Raw genomic sequence first — 23,575 nt, forward strand, 5'->3', positions numbered from 1 at the left:
CTGGGAGGTTGGTGAGGTGTTAGGGTGGGTAGATTACAGATGGGTGAGACTCAGGTGGGCGTGGTGGCAGGCAGTCAGAGGCAACTTGGTAGACTGGCAGGTGGGTACAGTGGCAGGTGGTTGAGGTTACAGATGGGAGGGCGATTGGTGGGTGAGGTTGATAGGGAGCTTGGAGGAAGTCAGCACAGGCATCAGGTCGGGGATTAGTTGGTTCAGAGATCAGGGACATAGTTAAAGGATCATAGACTAACCTAGTTATGTTGGATCGATTAGTAGTAAGGGTTCCGGGGAATAGATAAGGGATTGGGAGTAGTCTAGGGGAGTGCTGCTGTAGGCAGGAGCATCAGTCTGGGTGACAGAGGCACCAGTTCTGTAGTTACTCAGGATTTAGTCAAGCAAGTATGCATCTGACATTTTCTAAGTAACAATTCATTTACATCCTATGGAACAATCCAAATTCTTGACTCTACCTCAGAGCAAAGGTTTTTGCAGACAGTCTCAGGGAATTCCTCATTGGAAGTTGAAATTCCCAGGGCAATTCCCTTGGGTGTCAGAGGTCCAGGACTTTCATGGAGTCCTGAAACACATCTCAGTCTACACCTGGTCACTGATGATCCAGAGATGGGAAGATCCACACCAATATTTCACAACTAATGAATGCTGTCAAATCTGCATTTTTATTTTTATTTCAGTTAAGAGAAATTGCTTGGGGTCACATAATTATCAATATTTTTTCAATGAAGTAAGCATCAGAATGTTTATGGGATCCATTACATGTTGTCTGAATTTAAAAACACATTTTCGTCAGTAAAACTCATTTATGAACAATTAGCTGACTTAAATTAAAATAAATTACGGCAATCATTTGAGTAATGAACCTTTTTCAATAATTACCAAAATTCAGTTACTGCAACAATTTAACTCAACCAATAGAAAATTCTTGCATAGCGTGAACGATAGTGAAGTGGTATTGGGATTGTTCAGATTAAGATTTTTTTTGTGTAATTTATAGCAATTTAGCTTTGATGATACTATCTGCACATGAAGATGGTATAGAGTTCCAGAACCTAAGATTTTAATTGCCAGTGCTATTCCAATCTTATACAGGAGACAATATTTAATTACTTATAAGATTAATTTCGCTCTACAAGATTATTTTATCACAGCTGTTTCCATAATACCCTTGACCAAAAATCTGTTCCATGGCAATAATCAAATTTGAACAGTTGATTAAAAGTCAAAATTGCTGAATTGAAATGATTCTTCTGTTCCCAACTCTTCAATGTATCGAGATCAGTATAAATAACTGAAATAAGAAACATTACGAGCCCCTTGTGGTTAGTGGTATTAGAGCTGACGCCAGACCACAAATGTGTGGAAGGCCAAAGCTGGTGGTGTTACTTTTCTGCTTCACAGAGCAATTTATAAACAGTCCAACTCCCAAAACAACTTGTGACTACTGACCTAATCACATTCATGACAGGGACAGGATAGAAGAAGATTGAGCATTCATTGAAAACTGTTTATTAAATATGAACTCGTTGCAAATAATGCTTAACAATATAGAAACAAAATCCACTGAAGCCTTTATATGCATTTATTCCAGGAAAGCCGAATTTTGCAAATTTTGAGCAGAATAAGTTACTAAGATAATTCAAGGAAATGCTGTGTGCAATGCAAACATACAAAAAGCGAGATGTACTTCTGGACAATAAATCCTGAAAATGATGAAAGATCCATGCCAAGATATCCCTAAACTAAAACAGAACTTGAAAAGTGAAGGAAAGAATGTGGTTAAATAGTACTGGTAAAGAATGAGGCCTCGGGGACAGTACAGCAGAAGGATGCCAAACAGGCTAAGCTATCAAGAGTCAGAGAAAAGAAGAGCAACGAAAATGCAACAGAGAGTATGACAGCAGGATCAGGAAAATGTAGGACTATCAGAAGAAACAACATGGCCTATATTTTGCTGCCCAGGTCGATTGGGTTTGGAGGATAGGAGGAGTTGGTTTGACATGGCTCCTTGGCAAAGTTCTGTGTCTGGGGAGTTTCCCAAGGAGGAGTCGGAAATTAAGTCAGCAGTCAACTTCTTCAGCATGAACTTCTAATGATGCCATGTAAGGGCGCAATCCAGAACCATTTTGGGAATGGTGGGATCTTATACTTTGGGCGCTGACTCCATGTTATGCAGAGTGTGTTGGCTGTCTGGAAATGGCTTGCAACAGTAGTTTGATGGGTCATTGATGCTTTTATTAAATGCCCCTCTTCACAAAGTTGGAAACTAACTTATTTTAAAAAGCTTTAGAAGTCTTCAAAAAGTAGCTCCATCTAATTGGATGGGCTTCTGGGAATGAGCATTAACAGCTACAGTTGCCTTTGGAAAGATCACATAGGCAGCTAGCACTTGGACACATCTGCATCCCATGTACACTCAATGCTTGCTGAAATTGACAAAGTCTGAAGACAAAGAACATAGTTGCAACACTGAAAGCATTAGCCTGCCAGGAATCAAGCTAACTGTGCAAGTAGCTGTCAGACCTCCCGCTTTCTCTGAAGTTTGCTGCTCTTTGGTCCTCAACTGATAAAACCTGAGCATATCTATGACGACTCATACCAATGGTCATGTGGCATGTGGATATTGTTATATGCCTCAAAACTAACCACTACCACTTATGGTAGAACATACATAAGAACATAAGAATTAGGAGCAAGAGTAGGCCATCTGGCCCTTCGAGCCTACTCTGCCATTCAATAAGATCATGGGTGATCTTTTTGTGGCCTCAGCTCCACTTACCCGCCCTCTCACCGTAACCCTTAATTCTTTTATTGTTCAAAAAAATTATCTATCTTAGCTTTAAAAACTGAAGTAACGTCAACTACTTCACTGGGCAGGGAATTCCAGAGATTCACAACCCTGTGGGTGAAGAAGTTCTTTCTCAGTCTACTCCCCCTAATTTTGAGGCTACGCCCTCTTGTCCTACTTTCATCCTCTCTACGTCTACCTTTTCTATTCCCTTCATAATTTTATACATTTCTATAAGATCCCCCCTCATTCTTCTAAATTCCAATGATTATAATCCCAGTCAACTCAGTCTCTCCTCATAAACCAACCCCCTCAACTCCAGAATCAACCTCGTGTCACAAAGCTAGTCCTTTTTTCCCTAAAAACTGTTCCTTGGCTCAATGATACTCTGTCCTTGATTTTTTTAGTCCATAACAGATTGGGGGCTCTTTGAGGGATTTTAAACAGCGAGTGGTAGATGCTAGTGTCTTTATTCCGGGTATTGGTTTGGTCGGGTAGACAATGCTTGGGATAGTAATGGCTCTTTCAGTCGCCAAAAGTTTTCCAGATGTGAATGCGGTGACTTTGGAAGTTTTGCGAAAAGAGAATAAGACCAAGCTGCAGGGATTAGCAGAGAAGCTGCAATTGGAACTGCCTGCTTCTGTGAGGAAAGGAGAGAGAATTACAGCATTTAAACTTGCTGGAGAAACCATCAGAATCTATAGAGATGGCAAGAATTCAATTGCAGATGAAGCAGCTTGCATTAGAGATGAGAGATAAGGAAAGGGCAGCAGAAATGAAACAGTTTGAGTTACAATTAAAAGCAGAAGAAAGGGAAAAAGAGAGAGTTTTTGAACTTCAAAAACTGACGCTTAAAAAGGAAAGTTAGCTTAAAAGGTTGGAGGTAACGGCTGAGGGTAGGCTTAGTGAGGAAGAGAGTGAGGATGAGCAAGCCCCTGGTCGTCAAACGTCTGGTGAGAAACTGTTTAAGCATGTTCAAGCATTGCCTAAATTTGATGAGAATGATGTGGAAGCCTTTTTTGTCTCATTTGAAAAGATGGCTAAACAAATGCAGTGGCCAGTGGCAATGTGGGTTTTGTTGATCCAAATGAAACTTGTAGGTAGGGCTAGTGAGGTATTCACATCACTATCAGAGGAGGTATCTGGGGAGAATGAGGAGGTGAAAAAAGCCATTTTAAGTGTATATGAGCTTGTACCAGAAGCCCATAGACAACGTTTCAGGAATCTAAGGAGGGACCCTGGTCAAACCTATATTGAGTTTGAAAAGATCAAACAGAGTAACTTCAATAAATTAATAAGAGCTTTAAAAATCGAGCAAACCTATGACGTCCTTAGAGAGGTAATTATTTTGGAGGAATTCAAAAATTCACTGCTTGAAGTACTGTGAAATCATGTAGAAGAGCAGAAAATTAAATCAGCAAGGTTAGCAGCTGAAGTGGTGGATGAATATGAGCTGGTCCATAAAACACGGTATGGCTTTCAAAATCAATTTCAGGCCATGAGGGATAGAAACTGGGGTAAAGTGAAATCCTCACATGGAAAGGGAAAGGTAGATCTCAGTGAAGATCATAAGGATAACTTACCACAGGGTAAAAAAGAAACTGTTGAGGGGGACAAAGAAGTTAAAAAACTCTGGTGCTTTCATTGTAGTAAAGTGGGCCACACGAAATCACAGTGCTGGTGGGCTAGAAGAAAGCCAGATGTAGGAAAAACGGGCAAATTTGGAAGTTTTGTTGGACTAGTAACAAAAAGCAGAAGGGAAGTTAGACAACTGCCTCAGAGTGTACAAGATGATCAGAGTTTCATTAAGGAGGAAGTGACAATCTGCTTAAAAAATATATACATACAAGGGTAAGGTTTATTCTCATAGGCCAGGGGTAAAGAGATTACAATATTAAGGGACACAGGATCCTCTCAGTCTGCAATGCTGAAGGATGAGGAAATATGTGCTCCTGAGAGACTATTTCCAGAAAAGGTACTGGTAACAGAAATTCATGGTGAGACAAAAAGTGCTCAATTGTATAAAGTAAGGCTAGAAAGTCCAGAGAAGATTGGAAAAGCTGTGGTAGGAGTACTGGACAAACTCTTAGCTTCAGGAATATAATTTGTCCTTGCAAATAATATAGTTGATTCACCAGTAGGCGTGCTGCATACTGTAGTTGAAAAGTTAGTGGAGACGCGGGCAACTGAAGACATGGAGAATGTTTATCCAGGAATTTTCCCTGATTATGTGATCACAAGATCACAGAGGCACAAGCTGATACAGGAGGGATCAAAAGGCACAAATAAGGAAGCTGGAATAGTGTTATCTGATTTTTTTTTGATCAGATACGTGGCACAGAGAAGGAGCAAATGAGTAAACATGCAAGTATCTTTATCTCTGCTAAGCTGATTGAATTACAGCAGAAAGATGATAACTTGTTATATCAAAGGGCATTTACAAAGGAGAGTGAATGCATTCCTGTGTGTTATTACTGAACAAATGATGTCTTAATGAGGAAATGGAGGCCATCACAAATTCAAGCAGATGAGAAATGGGTGGAGATTCATCAAATTGTTTTGCCAGTAGGGTAGAGAGAAAGAAGGTGCTGTGAGTAGCGCATGAGCTACTACTTGGTGGTCATTTAGAGGAAAATACAGGCTAAAATACAAAGACATTTTTACTGACCTGGACTACACAAAGATGTACTTGAATTTTGCCTGATGTGTCATACATGTCAGCTAATCAGAAAACTACAGGCAAAAACCCTGCAATTTTAATACCTATTCCAGCATTTGAGGAATCTTTCACAAGAGTTTTCATTGACTGCATAGGTCCCTTACCACGAACAAAATTGGGAATAAGTATTTATTAACAATAATGGATGTGTCGACTTCCAGAGGCAATCCCATGATGCAACATCACAGCAAAAAGGGTTGTAGAAGAATTACTTTATATTTTTACTAGATACAGACTGCCAATAGAGATCCAGTCAGATCAAGGTTCAAACTTCACATCCAAACTATTCAAGGAGGTTATGGATAACTTGGGAATAAAGTAATTAAAATCTACTGCGTACTATCCGGAATCACAGACAGCGCTAGATTGTACTTTTTGCAATCAAAGATGCACTGAATGAATTGACCAAATTCAGTCCATTTGAATTAATTTTGGGGCATGAAGTAAAAGGACTGTTAAAATTGATTAAGGTGAAATTAGTAAGTTAGAATTCAGAGACCACTCATTTGACTATGTATCACATTTTAGAAAATGACTAAATAAAGCTGGAGAGTTGTCTAGACAGCATTTAAAAGAATTGCAGCATACAATGAAACAGAAAGCGGATAAGAAATCACATATTCACAATTTTGCAACTGGGGATAAGGTATTGGTGTTACTTCCAGTAACACGTGAGCCTTTAAAAGCAAGTGGACTATATCGAATTGAGAAGAAATTGAGTGAGGTGAACTACTTGTTAAGGACTTCAGGAAGCAATCTCACAGAGTGTGCCACATGAATATGCTCAAAAGGTATTTTGATAGAGAGGGAAAGCAAGGGGAGAAGGTGTTAATGTTTACAACACAGAAGGAAGAACCAAGTTCAGAGAATTCTGAATTGGACTTTCCTCATATTAAATTGGACAATGAGGAAGTTGTCAAAAATTGGGATAAATTATTGCATTACCTTCTACAAGAAAATCAAAATGACCTAAAAGAGTTATTACTATCACATGGGGAGATATACAGAAATAAACTGGGAAGTACTAACCTAATTGTGCATGATGTAGAGATAGGAGATGCTGTTCTGATTAAGTAACCTCTTTATAGGCATAACCCTCTAAAGTTGGCACTGGTTTAGATAGAGCGCATGCTCCAAGATGGCATAATCGAATTGAGTTACAGTGACTGGAGCTCACCCGTAGTCATGATGCCAAAGCCCAATGGTACCCAACAGTTATGTGTGGACTATCGCAAAGTCAACGCTGTTATAAAGACTGATGCATATCCAATTCTATGGTTGGAAGACTATGTCAAAAAATGGGACAAGCAACTTATATTTCTAACTGGGACTTGCTCAGAGGCTACTGGCAAGTACCTCTGTCAGAGAGAGCAAAGGCAATTTCGGCTTTTGTAACAGCAAATGGGCTATATCAGTTCAAAGTCATGCCATTTGGCATGAAAAATGCTCTGGAGCACATTTCAGAGCTGACTGATAAGGTCATTGCCGGATTACCCAATTGTGTGATGTATATTGATGACTTGGTAATTTTTTAGTCACTCATGAAAGGAACAATTACAGCATTTATCAGATTTGTTTGTTTGACCTGGGAAGGCTGGCTTGGTGGTAAACATTGCTAAAAGTGAATTTTCCAAAGCCCAAGTGACCTTCCTGGGCCATGTTATTGGACATGGACAAATGGCCCCACAGGATGCGAAAACAAAAGTAATTGGAGAATCTCCCCCACCATTGACTAAAAAAATAGTTCTACGGTCCATGGGGTTGAATGGATTTTACCAAAAGCTTGTGCCAAAATTTAGCAGTGTAGCTGCACCACTCACCAAATTGTTAAAAAAAGGCAAAACGTTTCAGCGGACAGTGGACTGTCAAAAGGCATTTGACAGCCTAAAAACTGAGTTAACCACTGTCCCACTATTAGCCACTCCAAATTACATGAAGCCTTTCAAGGTGGCTATTGATGTCAGTGATGTGGATGTCGGTGCGGTTCTCCTGCAGGAGGACGATGTGGGAATAGAAAGATTCATCAGGTATTTTTCCAGGAAGTTGAATGTTCATCAACAGAAATATTCAACAGTGGAGAAAGAGACTTTAAGTTTGATGTTGGCATTACAACATTTCAGCATTTCTATTATCAGCAAAACATCTGACAGAATCGTATGCACTGATTACAACTACAAATTGACATTTGTGGAAACATTTAAGGACAAAAATACCAGACCGTTTAGATGGACCTTGTTATTACAGCCATTCAATGTGACAATTGTGCATGTGGCAGGTCGCCAAAACATTCGGTTGTGGGGGGGGGGGGGGGGGGGGGGGTACCGCTGCCTGAATTTGCATGTGGTTGTGTGTGTTTGCATGTTTATACTTAGTATAGTGTATATGTGTGTATATTTTAGACTACTAACTGGGTTTTTGAAGGGTTAAAAATGAGGCCATCTTTTGGTATTGATGGTTCATTTTTTTAAGGGGGGAGGTGTCACAAAGCTAATTCTTATTTTTCTAACAGCCGTTCCTTGGCTCAGTGATACTTTGTCCTTGATTGTTTTCAGAGGGGTAATAAACCAGGCTGGGCTCCGTTCAGATGGGGTTTGGTGCAGAGACGAAAAGGATTTTGAGGGGATTTTTGTTTATATGTAAACAGATGAGATTCCAGGCCAAAATGGTCATGCTTTAGAAGTGACCTGTAGAATGAAAGGGGAGTGGTCATCTCTTTAGCTGAGCAGTTTATTTTTGTCCAGGACTGGTTGGGAGTTCAACAGTGAGCTGTGTGGAAACTCTCTTCTCTCACTTCTAACTTCAACCTGTAAGCATCTGACCCTTTTCTGTACTGCATTTTAAAAGGGTTTGCTCATTGGGACTGTTGTCTATATTTGGAACAGCATACTTAAGGCTAGTTTGGTTAGACTGGGTTCTGTAGGGGTTCTTTATTCTGTTCTTTGTGTTTCATTGTGTAATTTTGTGAATATATTTTTTGTCTGTTTTAAACCCGGTAGTTAACCTCGCTAACTTAATCCAGGTAATTTTCACTGTACATTTACTGAAACAAATTGCAAAATTATGGTTTGGGCTGCCTGCTCGAGGATGTTTTGAAAGGCCTGGCCTAGTCCATAACACTATTGAATCTCCTCTGCACCCATCTAGTGACAGTACATCCTTTCTCAAGTAAGGTGACCAAAACTGCATGCAGTACTCCAGGTGTGACCTCACCAGCACCCTGTACAGCTGCAACATAACCTCCCTGCTTTTAACTTAATCCCTTTAGTTAAAAATCACACAACACCAGGTTATAGTCAAACAGATTTAATTGGAAGCACACTAGCTTTCAGAGCGCCACTCCTTCATCAGGTGATTGTGGAGGACACAATTGTAAGGCACAGAATTTAAAGCAAAAGTTTACAGTGTGATGTAACTGAAATTATATATTGAAAAATACCTAAATTGTCTGTTGAGTCTTTCATCTGTTCAAATATCATGATAGTTTCATTTCTTTCATGTGTAAAGCACAAAATATTTTTTTAAAAGTTGCATTCTCAGGTTAGCTGTAACAATTGATGTTAGCTAAACATTATGTTGAAGGTGTTAGCCCCCTGTGTTCTCTGTCTGTGCCATGATGTTTAGATTGATTCTAATCTAAAAAGTGAGATAATAGGGTTTTACATGAATCCATGCAGTTTTTGAGCAAAGTACAATGTAACTCTGCAAATACAAATTCACCCCACAAAATATATGTGTACATGTGGGTCTTTGTGTCTGTCTGTGTGTGTCTGTCAGTCTGGGTTGGGGGTTGTGAGTGTGAGAGAGAGTGTATATGTGTGTGTATAGTGAGTGTAGAGTGTCTTAAGTCTGTGAGGGGGTGCATGTGAGTGTGGGAGTGTGCGTGTGTGTCTGAGGTGGGGGCTTGTGAGTGTCTGTGAGAGAGAGTGTATATGTGTGTACATGAGTATAGAGTGGTCTAAGTTTCTGAGAGGATATGGGGTATGCCATTTAGGACTGAGATGAGGAGAAATGTTTCCACACTGCAAGTGGTGAGCCTGTGCGAGTCTGTGCCAGAGAAAGTAGCTGAGGCCAGAAGATTTACTATTTACATTAATGACTTTAACTGATGGGACAAAGGTAATGTATTGAAGTTTAATGTCAATACAAAGTTAGATGGGAAAATAAACAGTGAGCAGATGCAAAGGGATTGCAAAATGAGCACAGGAGATTCGGGAACATGATTGAAATGTATAAAATTATGGAGGGCACAGTTAGAGTAGACAGGAAGGAACTTTTTTCCTTGATGGACAGATCAATGACTAGAAGGCATAGGTTTAAGGTAAAGGGTAGGAGGTTTATAGGGAATGTGAGGAAAACCTTTCTCAACCCCAGAGGGTGGCGGGAATCTGGAACTCATGGCCTGTAAGGGTGGTAGAGACAGAAACCCTCATAACTGTTGAAGAAGGGTGGTAAGGGAACTATAGACCAGTGAGCCTGATGTCAGTGGTGGGCAAGTAGTTGGAGGGAATCCTGAGGGACAGGATGTACATGTATTTCGAAAGGCAAGGACTGATTAAGGATAGTCAACATGGTTTGCGCGCAGGAAATCATGTCTCACAAATTTGATTGAGTTTTTTGAGGAAGTAACAAAGAGGATTGATGAGGGCAGAGCAGTAGATGTGATCTATATGTACTTCAGTAAGGAATTCGACAAGGTTCCCCATGGGAGACTGGTTAGCAAGGTTAGATATCATGGAATAAAGGGAGAACTAGCCATTTGGATACAGAACTGGCTCAAAGGTAGAAGACAGAGGTTGGTAGTGGAGGGTTGTTTTTCAGACTGGAGGCCTGGGACCAGTGGAGTGCCACAAGGAGCAGTGCTGGGTCCTCTACTTTTCGTTATTTACATAAATGATTTGGGTGCGAGCATAAGAGGTACAGTTAGTAAGTTTGCAGATGACACCAAAATTGGAGGTGTAGTGGACAGCGAAAAAGGTTACCTCAGATTACAACAGGATCTTGACCAGATCGGCCAATGGGCTGAGAGGTGGCAGATGGAGTTTAATTCAGAAAAATGCGAGGTGCTGCATTTTAGGAAAGCAAATCTTAGCAGGACTTATACACTTAATGGTAAGGTCCTAGGGAGTATTGCTGAACAAAGAGACTTTGGAGTGCAGGTTCATAGCTCCTTGAAAGTGGAGTCGCAGGAAGATAGGATAGAGAAGGCGTTTGGTATGCTTTCCTTTATTGGCCAGAGTATTAAGTACAGGAGTTAGGCTGTCATGTTGCAGTTGTACAGGACATTGGTTAGGCCACTGTTGGAATATTGCATGCAATTCTGGTCTCCTTCCTATCGGAAAGATGTTGTGAAACTTGAAAGGGTTCAGAAAAGATTTACAAGGATGTTGCCAGGTTTGGAGGATTTGAGCTATAGGGAGAGGCTGAGCAGGCTGGGGCTGTTTTCCCTGGAGTGTCGGAGGTTGAGGGGTGACCTTATAGAGGTTTACAAAATCATGAGGGGAATGGATAGAATAAATATATATTCTTTTCCCTGGGTTCGGGGAGTCCAGAACTAGAGGGCATAGCTCTAGGGTGAGAGGGGAAAGATATAAAAAAAGACCTAAGGGGCAACCCTTTCACACACAGGGTGGTACGTGTATGTAATGAGCTGCCAGAGGATGTGGTGGAGGCTGGTACAACTGCAACATTTAAAAGGCAATGGGATGGGTATATGAATAGGAAGGGTTTGGAGGGATATGGGCCAGATGCTGGCAGGTGGGACTAGATTGGGTTGGGATAATGGGTTGGACTGAAGGGTCTGTTTCCATGCTGTACATCTCTATGACTCTAAGTATCTAGATGTGCGCTTGTGATGCCAAAGAATACATTGCTGTGGGCCAAGTATTGGGAAATGGGATTAGAATAGATAGGTGGTTGTTTCTGACCAGTGAGGAATCAATGGGCCCAACAGTATTTTTCTGTGCTGTAGATCTTGATTAGTAAGTAGACAAGAATGCAAATATAACGCAGAAGAATGTGGAGCTTTCTACTTTGGGAGGAAAATGGAAAAGCAGAAAATCTTTTAAATGGTGAGAGACTGGGAAATCTTGGTATATGGAAATAGCTTGTACTTGAGTTACAGACCGTGCAAAAACAGCAAACAATTGGGAAGGAAAACGATACGTTAATAGTTTCTTCAATCGAACCTTAACTTTCACTGTTTGATTGGCAGTGTTATGAGAATGTAAGCAGGCCAAGGCTCTTCAAGGGAAACATTGAATGTCTGATTTTTTTTTAAACTTTTATGAGGATTTCAAAAACTTCCCAAGTTACTGAAGCTGTTTTGTTTCTGCACCTTGTTAATAATGGAAAATACATAGAGGCAGCAAAATGGCAGGGGGTGGGGTGGGTCTGGGGGTTGGTGGTGGTGGATATGTGCATATTCCTTGTGTGATTAAAAGCAACTAATGTTAATTGGAGCACGTATTTCTTTACGGTTGGATTTACACTGGGTATGAAGGAAGGAGGTACTGTTGATCTGTAGAAGAGAACAATGGCTTTTCATGCGGATTGAGGAATTTAAATCAACCTACATGTGAAGTGAACCAGCTTCTGCTGTCTCCTTTTCTAGATGAATATTTCCCAGGTTAACATGGGATGGCGGGGTCATGGGTGGTGTGGAAGAGGAATGGGTCACATGGTGGTATGTGGAGGCAGCATGGGATTCATATTGGGGAAGGTTGAGGATATGTTTTTCAGTGTTCATGGTGCTAACAACATCTCTGGGGACTGGGTCAATCAGAGTTCGTGGCGGCAGGGTGGCTCGGTGGTCAGCACAGCTGCCTCCCAGGGCCACTGCCTCCGAGCACCAGAGAGCTGGGATCGATTCCAGCCTCAGGCAACTGTCTGTGTGGAGTTTGCACATTCTCCCCAAGTCTGTGTGGGCTTCCTCCCACAGTTCAAAGATATTCAGGCTAGGTGGGAAATGTAGGGATACAGGAATGGGGTGGGTCTGCGTGGGATGCTCTTCGGAGGGTTAGTGTGCACTTGATGGGCTGAATGGCCTGCTTCCATACAGCGGGGATTCTATGAGATATTCAGGATTCTGAAACTGTAAAAAACCCCAAAATTCAATAGAAGACAAAAATAAAGTTCAAGGACCAGTCCATGCAACTTAGCGGAGTGATGCTGGGAGGATGTTTCACCTGACTGGAGAGCCTGGAACACAGGATCTCTGTCTCAGTATCAGGGGGAAACCAAATCTTTGGAATTCTGGAACTCAGAATTATGGGTCCTCAATGGAGTCAGATGTTCAATTCAAATGCTGATAGATTTTTGGCACCAAAAGGAATGAAGGGATATATAGGTACAGCAGGCGGGTGCAGTTGAGGTAAAAGATCAGCCAGGATCTAATATAATGGCTTGGAACAGGCTCTAAGGGTTGGAAGTAAAATTGGTTGCTGATTTGTTCTGCTTAAGACAAATTTGATCCCTGTTAGTTCTCATGCCATCCTTGAAGTGGATCTCACAATTTGGATTTACCAGTAGCCATCAGTACTGACCCATTTATAAGGATGGTATCTCTATTGCAAAGTAGCAGGTGGAAATATCTATGTCAAATGTAGAAAACAGGATATGTTTTTCAGTGTTCATGGATGCATTCAACTTAGATACTGGTTATATTCCTGAAGCACACCCAATCTGATTTATTAAAGTGTTCTTCTATCAATACTTGGCCTGTCCTATATGTGACTCCTCACATTCAGCAAAGTGGTTGACCAGCCTCTGAAATGGCCACCCAAGCAATTCAGTTATTTCTCAGAACTCAGTTCATTTACATATAAACATAGAGATTAGGAGCAAGAGTAGGCCATTCAGCCCTTCAAATGTGCTCCACCATTTAATATGATCGTGGCTGATCTATCTCATTTTCTCCCCATTTCCTTTGATATATTTAAAATCTAAAATAAAAATATCTCTATCTTAATTTCCACTCTCCCAAAGGTAAACAGAATTGGCATTAATGTTGGCCTTGCTATGAATGAGTAAACAAAAGGAAAGCTACTTTTGGGATTGCTGCAAATTTTAGGTGGACATGAATCCAATAACAAGAGAAAAGGCAAATCTTTGACATATCTGATCACGTATTCAAACGGTTTACTGTTCTTTTTTCAAGATTTATGTGAAAAATGACATACAGCTGAAACTAAATTTTTCCAGCAACTACTGCATATCTCTCAATATTCCTCTGTGGTCACCATAATGATGTGGTAGCCTACTTTGCACTTGCAATATCTTACTTCAAGAATCTGAAATTGCACCAGCCATTGTCCCAAATAATATTTAATGTTTACATGAAAGATAGAATAATTAAATATATGCCATATACATGGTGAAAAGATTAACAACCTGTGGCTAATAAAACCAACTGAAATTCCTGACAAGAATGTGTAGCAAATTATATAACCACCCACTGTAAACCCATCAAATGTGGCTTTCTGAAATTTCTTTGTCTATAATGAATCTCAGAATTTTAAAATGATATCAGTATTTGTCTGGTTTGGGCTGCAAACCTCCAGGAAAAACAGCATGTTTTAATAAACTATACTTACCCTGGGATACAAGGCCCACATTCTGCATCGGTCTCTACAGTGCCTGGTGTCAAGACAGTAGCCCGAAAGAATCCCTCACAATCTTTGTGTCTTCTGCAGATCTGATATACACCCTTTGAGAATTTGCCATTCTGGCAAGGTTGGCAGCCATAGGAATCATCCTTAACTCCATATCCACAGTTCTAAAAAGAATTCACACACATTAGAACTGTAGATGATTGGAATTAGAAAATTTGACTGGCCAAGGTCTGTATACGAGGAATGCAACTTAAGAAATAGGCCACCAATTTTACCAGTAACAACTCTCCCCTCCCGCCCCATACTGTAATACACTCACTCATTCCACTTGTTCGCTACTGATGATTATGAAATTGAATAAAGAAGTTTTGATTTTTCTTTACATCACAGACGTACTAGGAAGAAGTGAAGTAGAATATTGTTAAAGATTATTTAATTTGATGTTGAGTATTGTTTAATTAGATTCAATACAGGTATACTCAGTATATACATTTCTGGTACACTGTTTCAACATTGCTTTTTTGTTAAAGGCTGTAGCAACATTAAGTTTTATGGGACCATTCTACCTGAGTAGAATGGATCCTGATTCTTCTGAAATGCAACTCTGTTTTCAAAAGGAGGGTACCAGGTGTGAATCTAGGAATTCACTTTCAAACAATGACTGATGAAGCTCTTTGAGTATCTTATTATTGGATTAAGGAGGGCTCAAAAGCAATTTTCAAATTGGATATTGCCACATCCTACTGGTCTGAAATTTAATGGTGTAGAGATATCAGGTTTATTGCAGGAGCTGGAATATTTCTGTTCAGCCTGAGTTTTTTTTGGCACCACGAGTTGCGCCGTAAGATTGGGCACAGTACCATCCAACTCCTCTGAAATCCAGCTTCTTTTCTCGAATATGACAATGGTAGGTTCAATGATGACTGCTAGCTACCTTTTGATGCTCTAACTAGTATAACTACCTCCCAGCAGTGCTCAGCACCCCTAATTGGTAATAAGCTGACATTGAGCATAATTACGTCTTAATATTTAAAGATAGTGTCACATGAGGCAGCACGGTGGCTCAGTGGTTAGCCCTGCTGCCTCACAGCAGCAGTGACCCCGGTTTGATTCCACCCTCGGTGTCTGTGTGTGTGAAGTTTGCACATTCTCCTTGTGCCTGTATGAGTTTCCTCTGGATGCTGTAGTTTCCTCCCACAGTCCAAAGATGTGCAGGCTAGGTGGATTAGCCATGGGAAATGCAGGTATAGGGTAGGGGACTGGGTCTGGGTGAGATGATCTTCGTGGGGTGGTGGAATCGATGAGACAAATGGCCTGCTTCCACACTGTAGGCATTCTATAATTCTATAAGCGACATTGACCCAGCATGGTTTTCAAACCAGAAATCATCCAGGCATTATTTTCAAATTGGGGTGGGGGGAATCTAAAGTCCCGAAACATTACAAACATATCCAGAAGTTGGTATTGAAAAGCTGGAAAATGAATCAAGCCCTTCATGATATCAGAGCCTGTTAGGTGCTAAGGCAAATTCATAGGTGATTGTGGCGCTCCCAACTCATTGCTAATCAATAGGATCAGAGAGAATTAAATTTTTTGGCCTTTGTTACACATTATTGAAGAGTAGCAATAAAACTATTCACATGGTTTCATACAGTTACCTACTTCTATGTAAAAGGCATAACAACTAAAGTGATGAGCTGGATTCAATGTGAATATTCTAAAATTGCGCTCAGTTATTCTACACCACTCTTTTACAGAAGTATCTCATTGTCTGCTTTACAGTTGGCATTTATTGAATATTGTGAAATTTCAGTATTTGCATGCTGACACAAGCAAAAACTACCGGACACTTTTACAGTACAAGTACATGTACTGTTTTAATGCAATGACAAGTGTTAATGGCTGTCAATCAACACCTTTTGCACTAAAATTGAACAACTTCAACTACAGAGTCTGATTTGTTTAAGTTGTGATTTATTTTAGGAAATGAAAAAAGTCAAACGTTTTTTCTTCCATTTCCTTCTCATCTTTTCTCTCTTAATCTAATTTTGCTTTCACTTTATGTAGCCTTTTTTAATGTAAGTGGCTTGATGTAGAAATCAACTCTTTTACTTCACCTTCCTTGATCCCCGATATCAATTTCACAGTCATTCAAGCTCATTAGTTAAAGAGATACATTTGTGCTTGTATTATTCATTCACATCCCAGATGACCTCTTTCCCTCACTGTGCTGCTACGAACGACCTAGCACAGTAAACTTAGACCCACTGCCTCATGTTTAACTAATTTCTTCCCTTCTGGTGTAATCCTTGTACCATGTTCTTGGACTATGCACTATTCATTGGCTGTTACTAGTCTTTAGTCTATTATTCCCTCTTTCAACTTCCTGGATTCCTGTTGTCACTGCCATAAAAGGCAATGACTGGCAATTCATGTGGAAAAATTCATGAAAATGAATCCACAACCTCTCATTCCAGAAAAGTGCAGGATATTCCAAATGTGCTGCTCAGTGCATTATGCCAGCTGATGATCTTCATAAGAAAATATTTTCCAATTTTTCTTGATTCATGTTCCCAAAATTATGTGAATGTATTTGCCTCTTCATGAAGATAAATCATTGAAATTCTATCATGAAAATCTCACTGCCATAGATAAAGTAGGAACAGAGGAGGTCCTTTAAGCTGAATTCAATAACATTGTGGCTAATTTGATTGTGCTTTCAGATCCACTTCCTCTCTGCCTGTATAACCTTGACTCCCTTGTCTATCAAAAATCTACTTAACTTGACAAAATACCATGACCCCATGTCAAGTGCTGTTTGAGGAAGAGAATTCCACTGACTAATAACCCTCTGAGAGACAAGTAAATCTCCTTATCTCCAAATTCTTTTTTAAACTTCTGGTTCAAATCTCCCGCACATGAAGAAACATTATCTTGATATCCACACTGTCAAGTTCCATCAGTATCTTCTATGTTTCAATGTGATCTTTTCTCATCTAGTAACTTATATGTTCCTTTTCTAAATACAATTAATCTGTTAGAGTGAATATAATCATGGTAACTTAGCAACAGTATGCCTGTGATTGACAAAGAATATTAAATATATTCAATCTAGAACAGACTTCAGCTTAAAAAAAAGTTGAATATGTTTAATTACCAATTGAACAAGCAAGAAGGAAGCAAATATGTCAAAGTACATGCACAAAATAGAAAAAAAACTGAATTCAAGCATGGATTAAAAATTGCACAAAACCATGCATTTGTTACATTTTTAAAATTATATCTTCACACTATGTTCACACATTTGACTTTTGTTCTTTTTTCAAATGGAGAAGTAGTTCATTGCATTTTTATTTTAAACTAATAAAAGTTCTTACATTAACTCAAATGGAAATGTACAAAAATACCTAAATAATTACAATCCACACTTTAATAAATCAGCCAAAGGCAGCTCCTTATTTTGCTTTGGGAAGCTTAAATGCATCTTTCACTATCTTTGAAAGTATATTTAAAAGCGAGATAAATCGGTTCTTGACTGTCAAGAGGATCAAAGGTTATGGGGGGACAGTGGAAGAACAGGGTTGAAAAACATATCAGCCATGATTGAATGGCGGAGCACACTCAATGGGCAGAATGGCCTAATTTCTGCTTCTATGTCTTATGGTCAATATCACTGTAATTGTAATAGAGATATCGTTCAGGGAATGCAAGATTCACAGGGCCAGCATTTTTCGTTTATCATTAGTTGCACAGGAGAAACTTATGGTGATCTACCTTTTTAAACTATTGCAGTAAAACAAAAATCAATCACAATTCATCTCAATGCCATTTACACGATCTTGCTATATAGAAAAGAATGCTGGATTTATTAGTTCTGAGCTTGTTTTGGATATGAAAGGCTCTATATTAATACAAACTGGTCTTACCTTTCAAAAAATTCAATTATGCTAGCAAAGGAAATTGTTGGTCATTACAAAATAATAGTTTGGAAGTAGCTTTAAAAGACTTAAATAGTAAAGTTCTTTTCAAATAACACTATTGATGAATTATCACAATTCACAAGACATGGGCATTAGGAAGAATTTTCTGTTGTACTTCTTTCATTTTGTACTTTAGGAGGAAAACATTGTGCGTTGCACACAATTGTTCACCAAGACTCTGTAATTTCAGACAATGCAGTCCTTGTTCTTGTAAGCAAAATACAGTACAGGATAGCCACAATTAATTCTGGGGTTTCTGAAATAAGGAATTTTGTTCTGTAAACATTTCAGATCATTGTTTTCCAGAGTTTAACAAGAAGTCTGTGTTAGTGAATTCTATGACAGAAATGTGATAAAACTGAAATCTGGAATTCATTATAATGATTCCAATCTGAGAGAACAAATACAGTTAATTGTAATGTGAGTCAAGCTTGTTAAGTTGTAAATGAGGCCCATGACCACTGATATTCCTCATAATAACCAAAATAGGTAACATTACAAACAGTGAATCGTAAAACAGAGCTACGGCAATAGTCTGTTGTTCATATCAAAATGGATTTGAAGGGATTAATTTTAAAATGACATGGTAATTTTCTAACCTTGGCAAATGGAATTGTAAAGTGAAGGTCCGGTATTCCTAATAGCAGAGCGGGAGGCATTGGTGTAATGGTATTGTTACTAGTTTAGCCATCCTAAACCCTTGGCTAATATTTTGGGGACATGGATTTGACTATGTTAGATGCTGAAATTTGAACTCACTCACCTTTTAATTACATTTTAATGAATTTTAATTATAGCTCATTAGCAGGTATGCAATTCTTGTCAATTATGAGAAAAAAATCCATCCAATTTTAATTGTCTCATTACCCTGATAGAAAGGATGTGCTGAAAATCAAACTTTACTATTCCACAAGTCATCACAAAAATGAAGTATGGGTAATTTAATCTCTAGGATTGTTAATTTGCCTAAGTGTGACCACTGTCTAAAATATAAAGAAACATGCATCAGGTTTTAACATAAACAAGAAAACAAAAAGCAAAATTATTGTAACAAACACTCTAACTTGTAGCAAAATGGATTATTAATTACTACTTTACAAACATTAACCACACCCCATTAAAATCCACACACGTATGCATTCATTCACAAATAGGTCAGACACAATAGACTAAATAACAGCTGGGCCCCTGAGGATGGTGGGCCCACAGGAGGATCAGTTTTTTTGGCCATGACTCCATTTCCTGGGGATGAGTGAGTCTCAGTGTCAATGCAGGCATCATATGTCCCAGAACACTGTGATGTGACTGTGAAAGCTGTATGGTCAGGACCTCAGTAATGCAGGAGTAGGCCATCCTCTCCCAGTGGTTATGAAGGTGACAACTGCTTTGAATTTGTATGGTGACATGCTCCTTCCAGGGGGTGACCTGCTTGGGACCTATCAATTATCCACCAACAAATGCGTCAGGACAGTGACCAATGTTGTGAAGAAGTGTCACTGGATCTGAAATGTTAACTCTGCTTTCTCTCCACAAATGCTGCCATTTTTCAAGCAATTTCTGTTTTTGTTTCTGATTTTCAACATTCGCAGTTATTTTGGGCTTCTTTTGTTTGCTAACCAGAAACCTGGCCATTAATAACTAGCTTCTTGACAAAAAGATGCAATTACTTCCTTACCCAACCCAAAAACCTAGTTGTTAACTCACACCTGGAAAGAGGTTTTCAAAATCACTGTCAGTTACACCATTACCTTCAGACTGAAATTAATTACTGATGGCATCGACATGATGATGGGGTGTAAAGGTTGGACTTAGAATCTGTTGTCAAGGAAATCACTGATGGGTTTTTATTTCATGACTTTTTGCACTTATGTGGGTCAAGGGTTCATGATACCAAAGGATTAATCTGGCCCAAATTTTATGATTGTGATATCAAAATTGCAAGTCAATAACAAGAAAACAATCAGAGGAATTACTATTCGCAACATTACTTGAATTCAACGTAACCCTTGAATTTTAGAAACTCCTTTATGTTCTAACGAGATGGGAGTACAAATCTGTTAATCAATGCTGGGAAAATCAGGAGCCAATCACATAAATTTATTCCCATATTTGATTCGCAGATTTGTGTTTGCTCTAGTTAAATTCCATAGGAGCTCTCAATTTCAAGACTCTTGCTTACTGTCCTGTTTAGTCAAATGCAAAATTATATATTTCTGATAATTTTCTAAGTGCAATGCAAGTTTTATGTGAAAGGATCAAGAAAAATAGTTTTAAGTAAAACTTATCTTATTTCTAAATGTAACTTACCGAAACAGGTTCTTCACCTGAGTGACATTGAGGACAGGCATGGCAAGACCCAGTTGTTTGGTTAAAATATTCATTCTCCCCACATTCTGAGGAGTAGTCAGCAATAACTAAAGAGATCAGGGATACCTGACATTCAAGAATAGATTGTTATCAGATTGCTAAACATTCCCACTACTAAAATATTCACATTTATTTCAATAAATATTCCTGAAGCAAATAAACTTTAAGACACAAAGTAAAATGACTTCACCATAAGAGTGCTGGGTTATTACTCATCGATGTGATAGATGTTAGGGCTGGTTATATCTATTCTTATGACTAATTCTGGAATCACAAAGCACCAAAGTTTAAAATCAGACATTACTTATAATTTACAGACAAGTGAGACTTTGCTAAAACACTTGCCTCAGGGGATAGACAAGATTCCTTGCAGATGCTCAGCTCATCCTGTTAATTTTGTATTTATGTGACTATAAACCTGGCTATAAATTATTGAGTTTGAGACTCATGTTAGTAAATTCCTGGCAAATATCTTGTGACTGCTGTGTCTAAGGTAAAATAAGCCAGTGGTCTGACTTGAGAGTTCACTAGAACTATTTAAAGAACATTGCAAAATAATTGATAAAATCTGAAAACTGTGTTGAAGCCATTACTGCATCTCAAAAACACCAGTGAAATTGTACCACTAAGATGGTAAGATAAACATTCAATTTACAATGCTTTTAACACAGAAAAAGAAAGACTTGCATTTATGTGATGTTTTCATGCCTACTTGACAACTCAAAGTATTGTTATAAGTCAATGGTTTACTTTTGAATCAGAGTCATGGCTGTAATGTAGAAAATGCAGCAGGCAACTAGAACAAATTCTCATAAGCAGCAAGGTGATGGTGGCTAGATTTTTCAATTTTCTTTGTGATGTTCATTTAGAGATGTATAAAAGTCATGACATCTATGTCAACTCACTTGTCTTTCTTCAAAACAATGCCAGGTGTTGGCTGTTGCAGGTTCCAGGGTTTAAATGTTTTAGTAGGGTCAGAGGTGGGGGTAAAAGAGGGGGAGGTGTGGCATTGCTTGTCAAAGATAGTATTACAGCGGTGGAAAGGACGATGGATGAAGACTCGCCATCTGAGGTAGTTTGGGCTGAGGTTAGGAATAGGAAAGGTGAGGTCACCCTGTTAGGAGTTTTCTGCAGGCCTCCTAATAGTCCTAGAGACATAGATGAAAGGATTGCGAGGATGATTCAGGAGAAGAGTGAAAGTAATAGGGTGGTTGTTATGGGGGACTTTAACTTTCCTGATATTGACTGGGAAAGCTATAGCTCGAGTTCGTTAGATGGGTCGGTGTTTGTCCAATGTGTGCAGGAGGGTTTCCTGACACAATATGTAGACAGGCCAACAAGAGGTGAGGCCATACTGGATTTGGTTCTGGGTAACGAACCAGGCCAGGTGTTAGAATTGGAGGTAGGTGAGCACTTTGGGGACAATGACCACAATTCGGTGACTTTTACTCTAGTGATGGGGAGGGATAAGTGTGCACTGCAGGGCAAGAGTTATAGCTGGGGCAGGGAAATTATGATGCGGTGAGGCACGACTTAGGATGCGTGGCTTGGAAAAGTAGGCTTCAAGGCATGGGCACAATTGATATGTGGAGCTTGTTCAAGGAGCAACTATTGAGTGTCCTTGATAAGTATATACCTGTCAGGCAGGGAGGAAAGGGTCGTGTGAGGGAGCCGTGGTTTAATAAGGAATTGGAATCCCTTGTTAAATAGAAGAGGGCGGCCTATGTAAAGATGAGGCATGAAGGTTCAATTGGGCCGATTGAGAGTTATAAGGTAGCCAGGAAGGACCTGAAGAGAGAGCTAAGAGCAGCAAGGAGGGGACATGAAAAGTCCTTAGTTGGTTGGATTAGGGAAAACCCTAAGGCTTTCTATAGATATGTCAGGAATAAAAGAATGACTAGGGTAGGAATAGGTCCAGTCAAGGATAGTAGTGGGAAGTTGCGTGTGGAGGCTGAAGAGATTGGGGAGGCACTAAATGAATACTTTTCGTCAGTATTCACTCAGGAACAGGACATTGTTGCCGATGTGAATATTGAGTCACAATTAATTAGAATGGACGGCTTTGAGGTATACAGGGAAGAGGTGTTGGAAATTCTGGAAAGGGTGAAAATAGATAAGTCCCCTGGGCCTTATGGCATTTATCCTAGGATTCTCTGGGAAGCAAGGGAGGAGATTGCAGAGCCATTGGCCTTGATTTTTATGTCCTCGTTGTCTACAGGAATAGTGCCAGAAGACTGGAGGATAACAAATGTGGTTCCCTTGTTCAAGAAGGGGAGTAGGGATAACCCTAATAACTATAGGCCGGTGAGTCTCACTTCTGTTGTGGGCAAAGTCTTAGAGAGAATTGTAAGGGATAGGATTTATGAACATCTGGATAGGAATAATGTGATCAAGGATAGTCAGCATGGTTTTGTGAGGGGCAGGTCGTGCCTCACAAACCTTATTGAATTCTTTCAGAAGGTGACTAAGGAGGTAGACGAGGGTAAAGCGGTAGATGTGGTGTATATGGATTTTAGTAAGGCATTTGATAAGGTTCCCCATGGTAGGCTACTGCAAAAAATACGGAGGTATGGCATTGAGGGTGAGTTGGAGGTTTGGATTAGGAATTGGCTGGCTGGAAGAAGACAGAGGGTAGTAGTTGATGGTAAAGGTTCATCTTGGAGTGCAGTTACTAGCGGTGTTCTGCAAGGATCTGTTTTGGGACCATTGCTGTTTGTCATTTTTATAAATGACCTGGAGGAGGGGCTAGAAGGTTGGGTGAGCAAGTTTGCGGATGATATGAAAGTCAGTGGAGTTGTTGACAGTGAGGAAGGATGTGTCAGGTTACAGCGGGATATAGATAAGTTGCAGAGCTGGACAGAAAGATGGCAAATGGAGTTCAATGTAGGTAAGTGTGAGGTGATTCACTTTGCTAAGAGTAACAAAAAGATGGGGTACTGGGCTAATGGTCGGATACTTAGTAGTGTGGATGAGCAGAGGGATCTTGGTGTCCATGTACACAGATCTCTGAAAGTTGCCACCCAGGTAAATAGTGCGGTGAAGAAAGCATATGGCGTACTGGCTTTTATTGGTCGAGGAATTGAGTTTGTTGATGGAG

The 23,575-nt window shown here is 39.6% G+C and overlaps 1 protein-coding gene across 4 annotated transcripts in view; it reads right to left on the reverse strand.

Moving 5' to 3' along the window:
* The window catches only part of edar (ectodysplasin A receptor), a 170,759-nt gene that overhangs the window by 27,047 nt on the left and 120,137 nt on the right, over positions 1–23,575 (reverse strand). For all 4 annotated transcript variants that reach the window (XM_087988134.1, XM_043692768.2, XM_087988135.1 and 1 more), the window contains 2 exons: positions 20,419–20,544; positions 14,114–14,295 (listed from right to left, as the gene is read on the reverse strand). In XM_087988134.1, the coding sequence (XP_087844260.1) occupies positions 14,114–14,295; positions 20,419–20,544 (308 nt within the window). The remainder of the gene's footprint in view (positions 1–14,113; positions 14,296–20,418; positions 20,545–23,575) is intronic.

Source organism: Chiloscyllium plagiosum, unplaced genomic scaffold (genome assembly GCF_037043375.1).
Source record: "Chiloscyllium plagiosum isolate Xiang-an unplaced genomic scaffold, Cpla_swu_hap1 HiC_scaffold_6, whole genome shotgun sequence".
Taxonomy (NCBI): Eukaryota; Metazoa; Chordata; class Chondrichthyes; order Orectolobiformes; family Hemiscylliidae; genus Chiloscyllium; species Chiloscyllium plagiosum.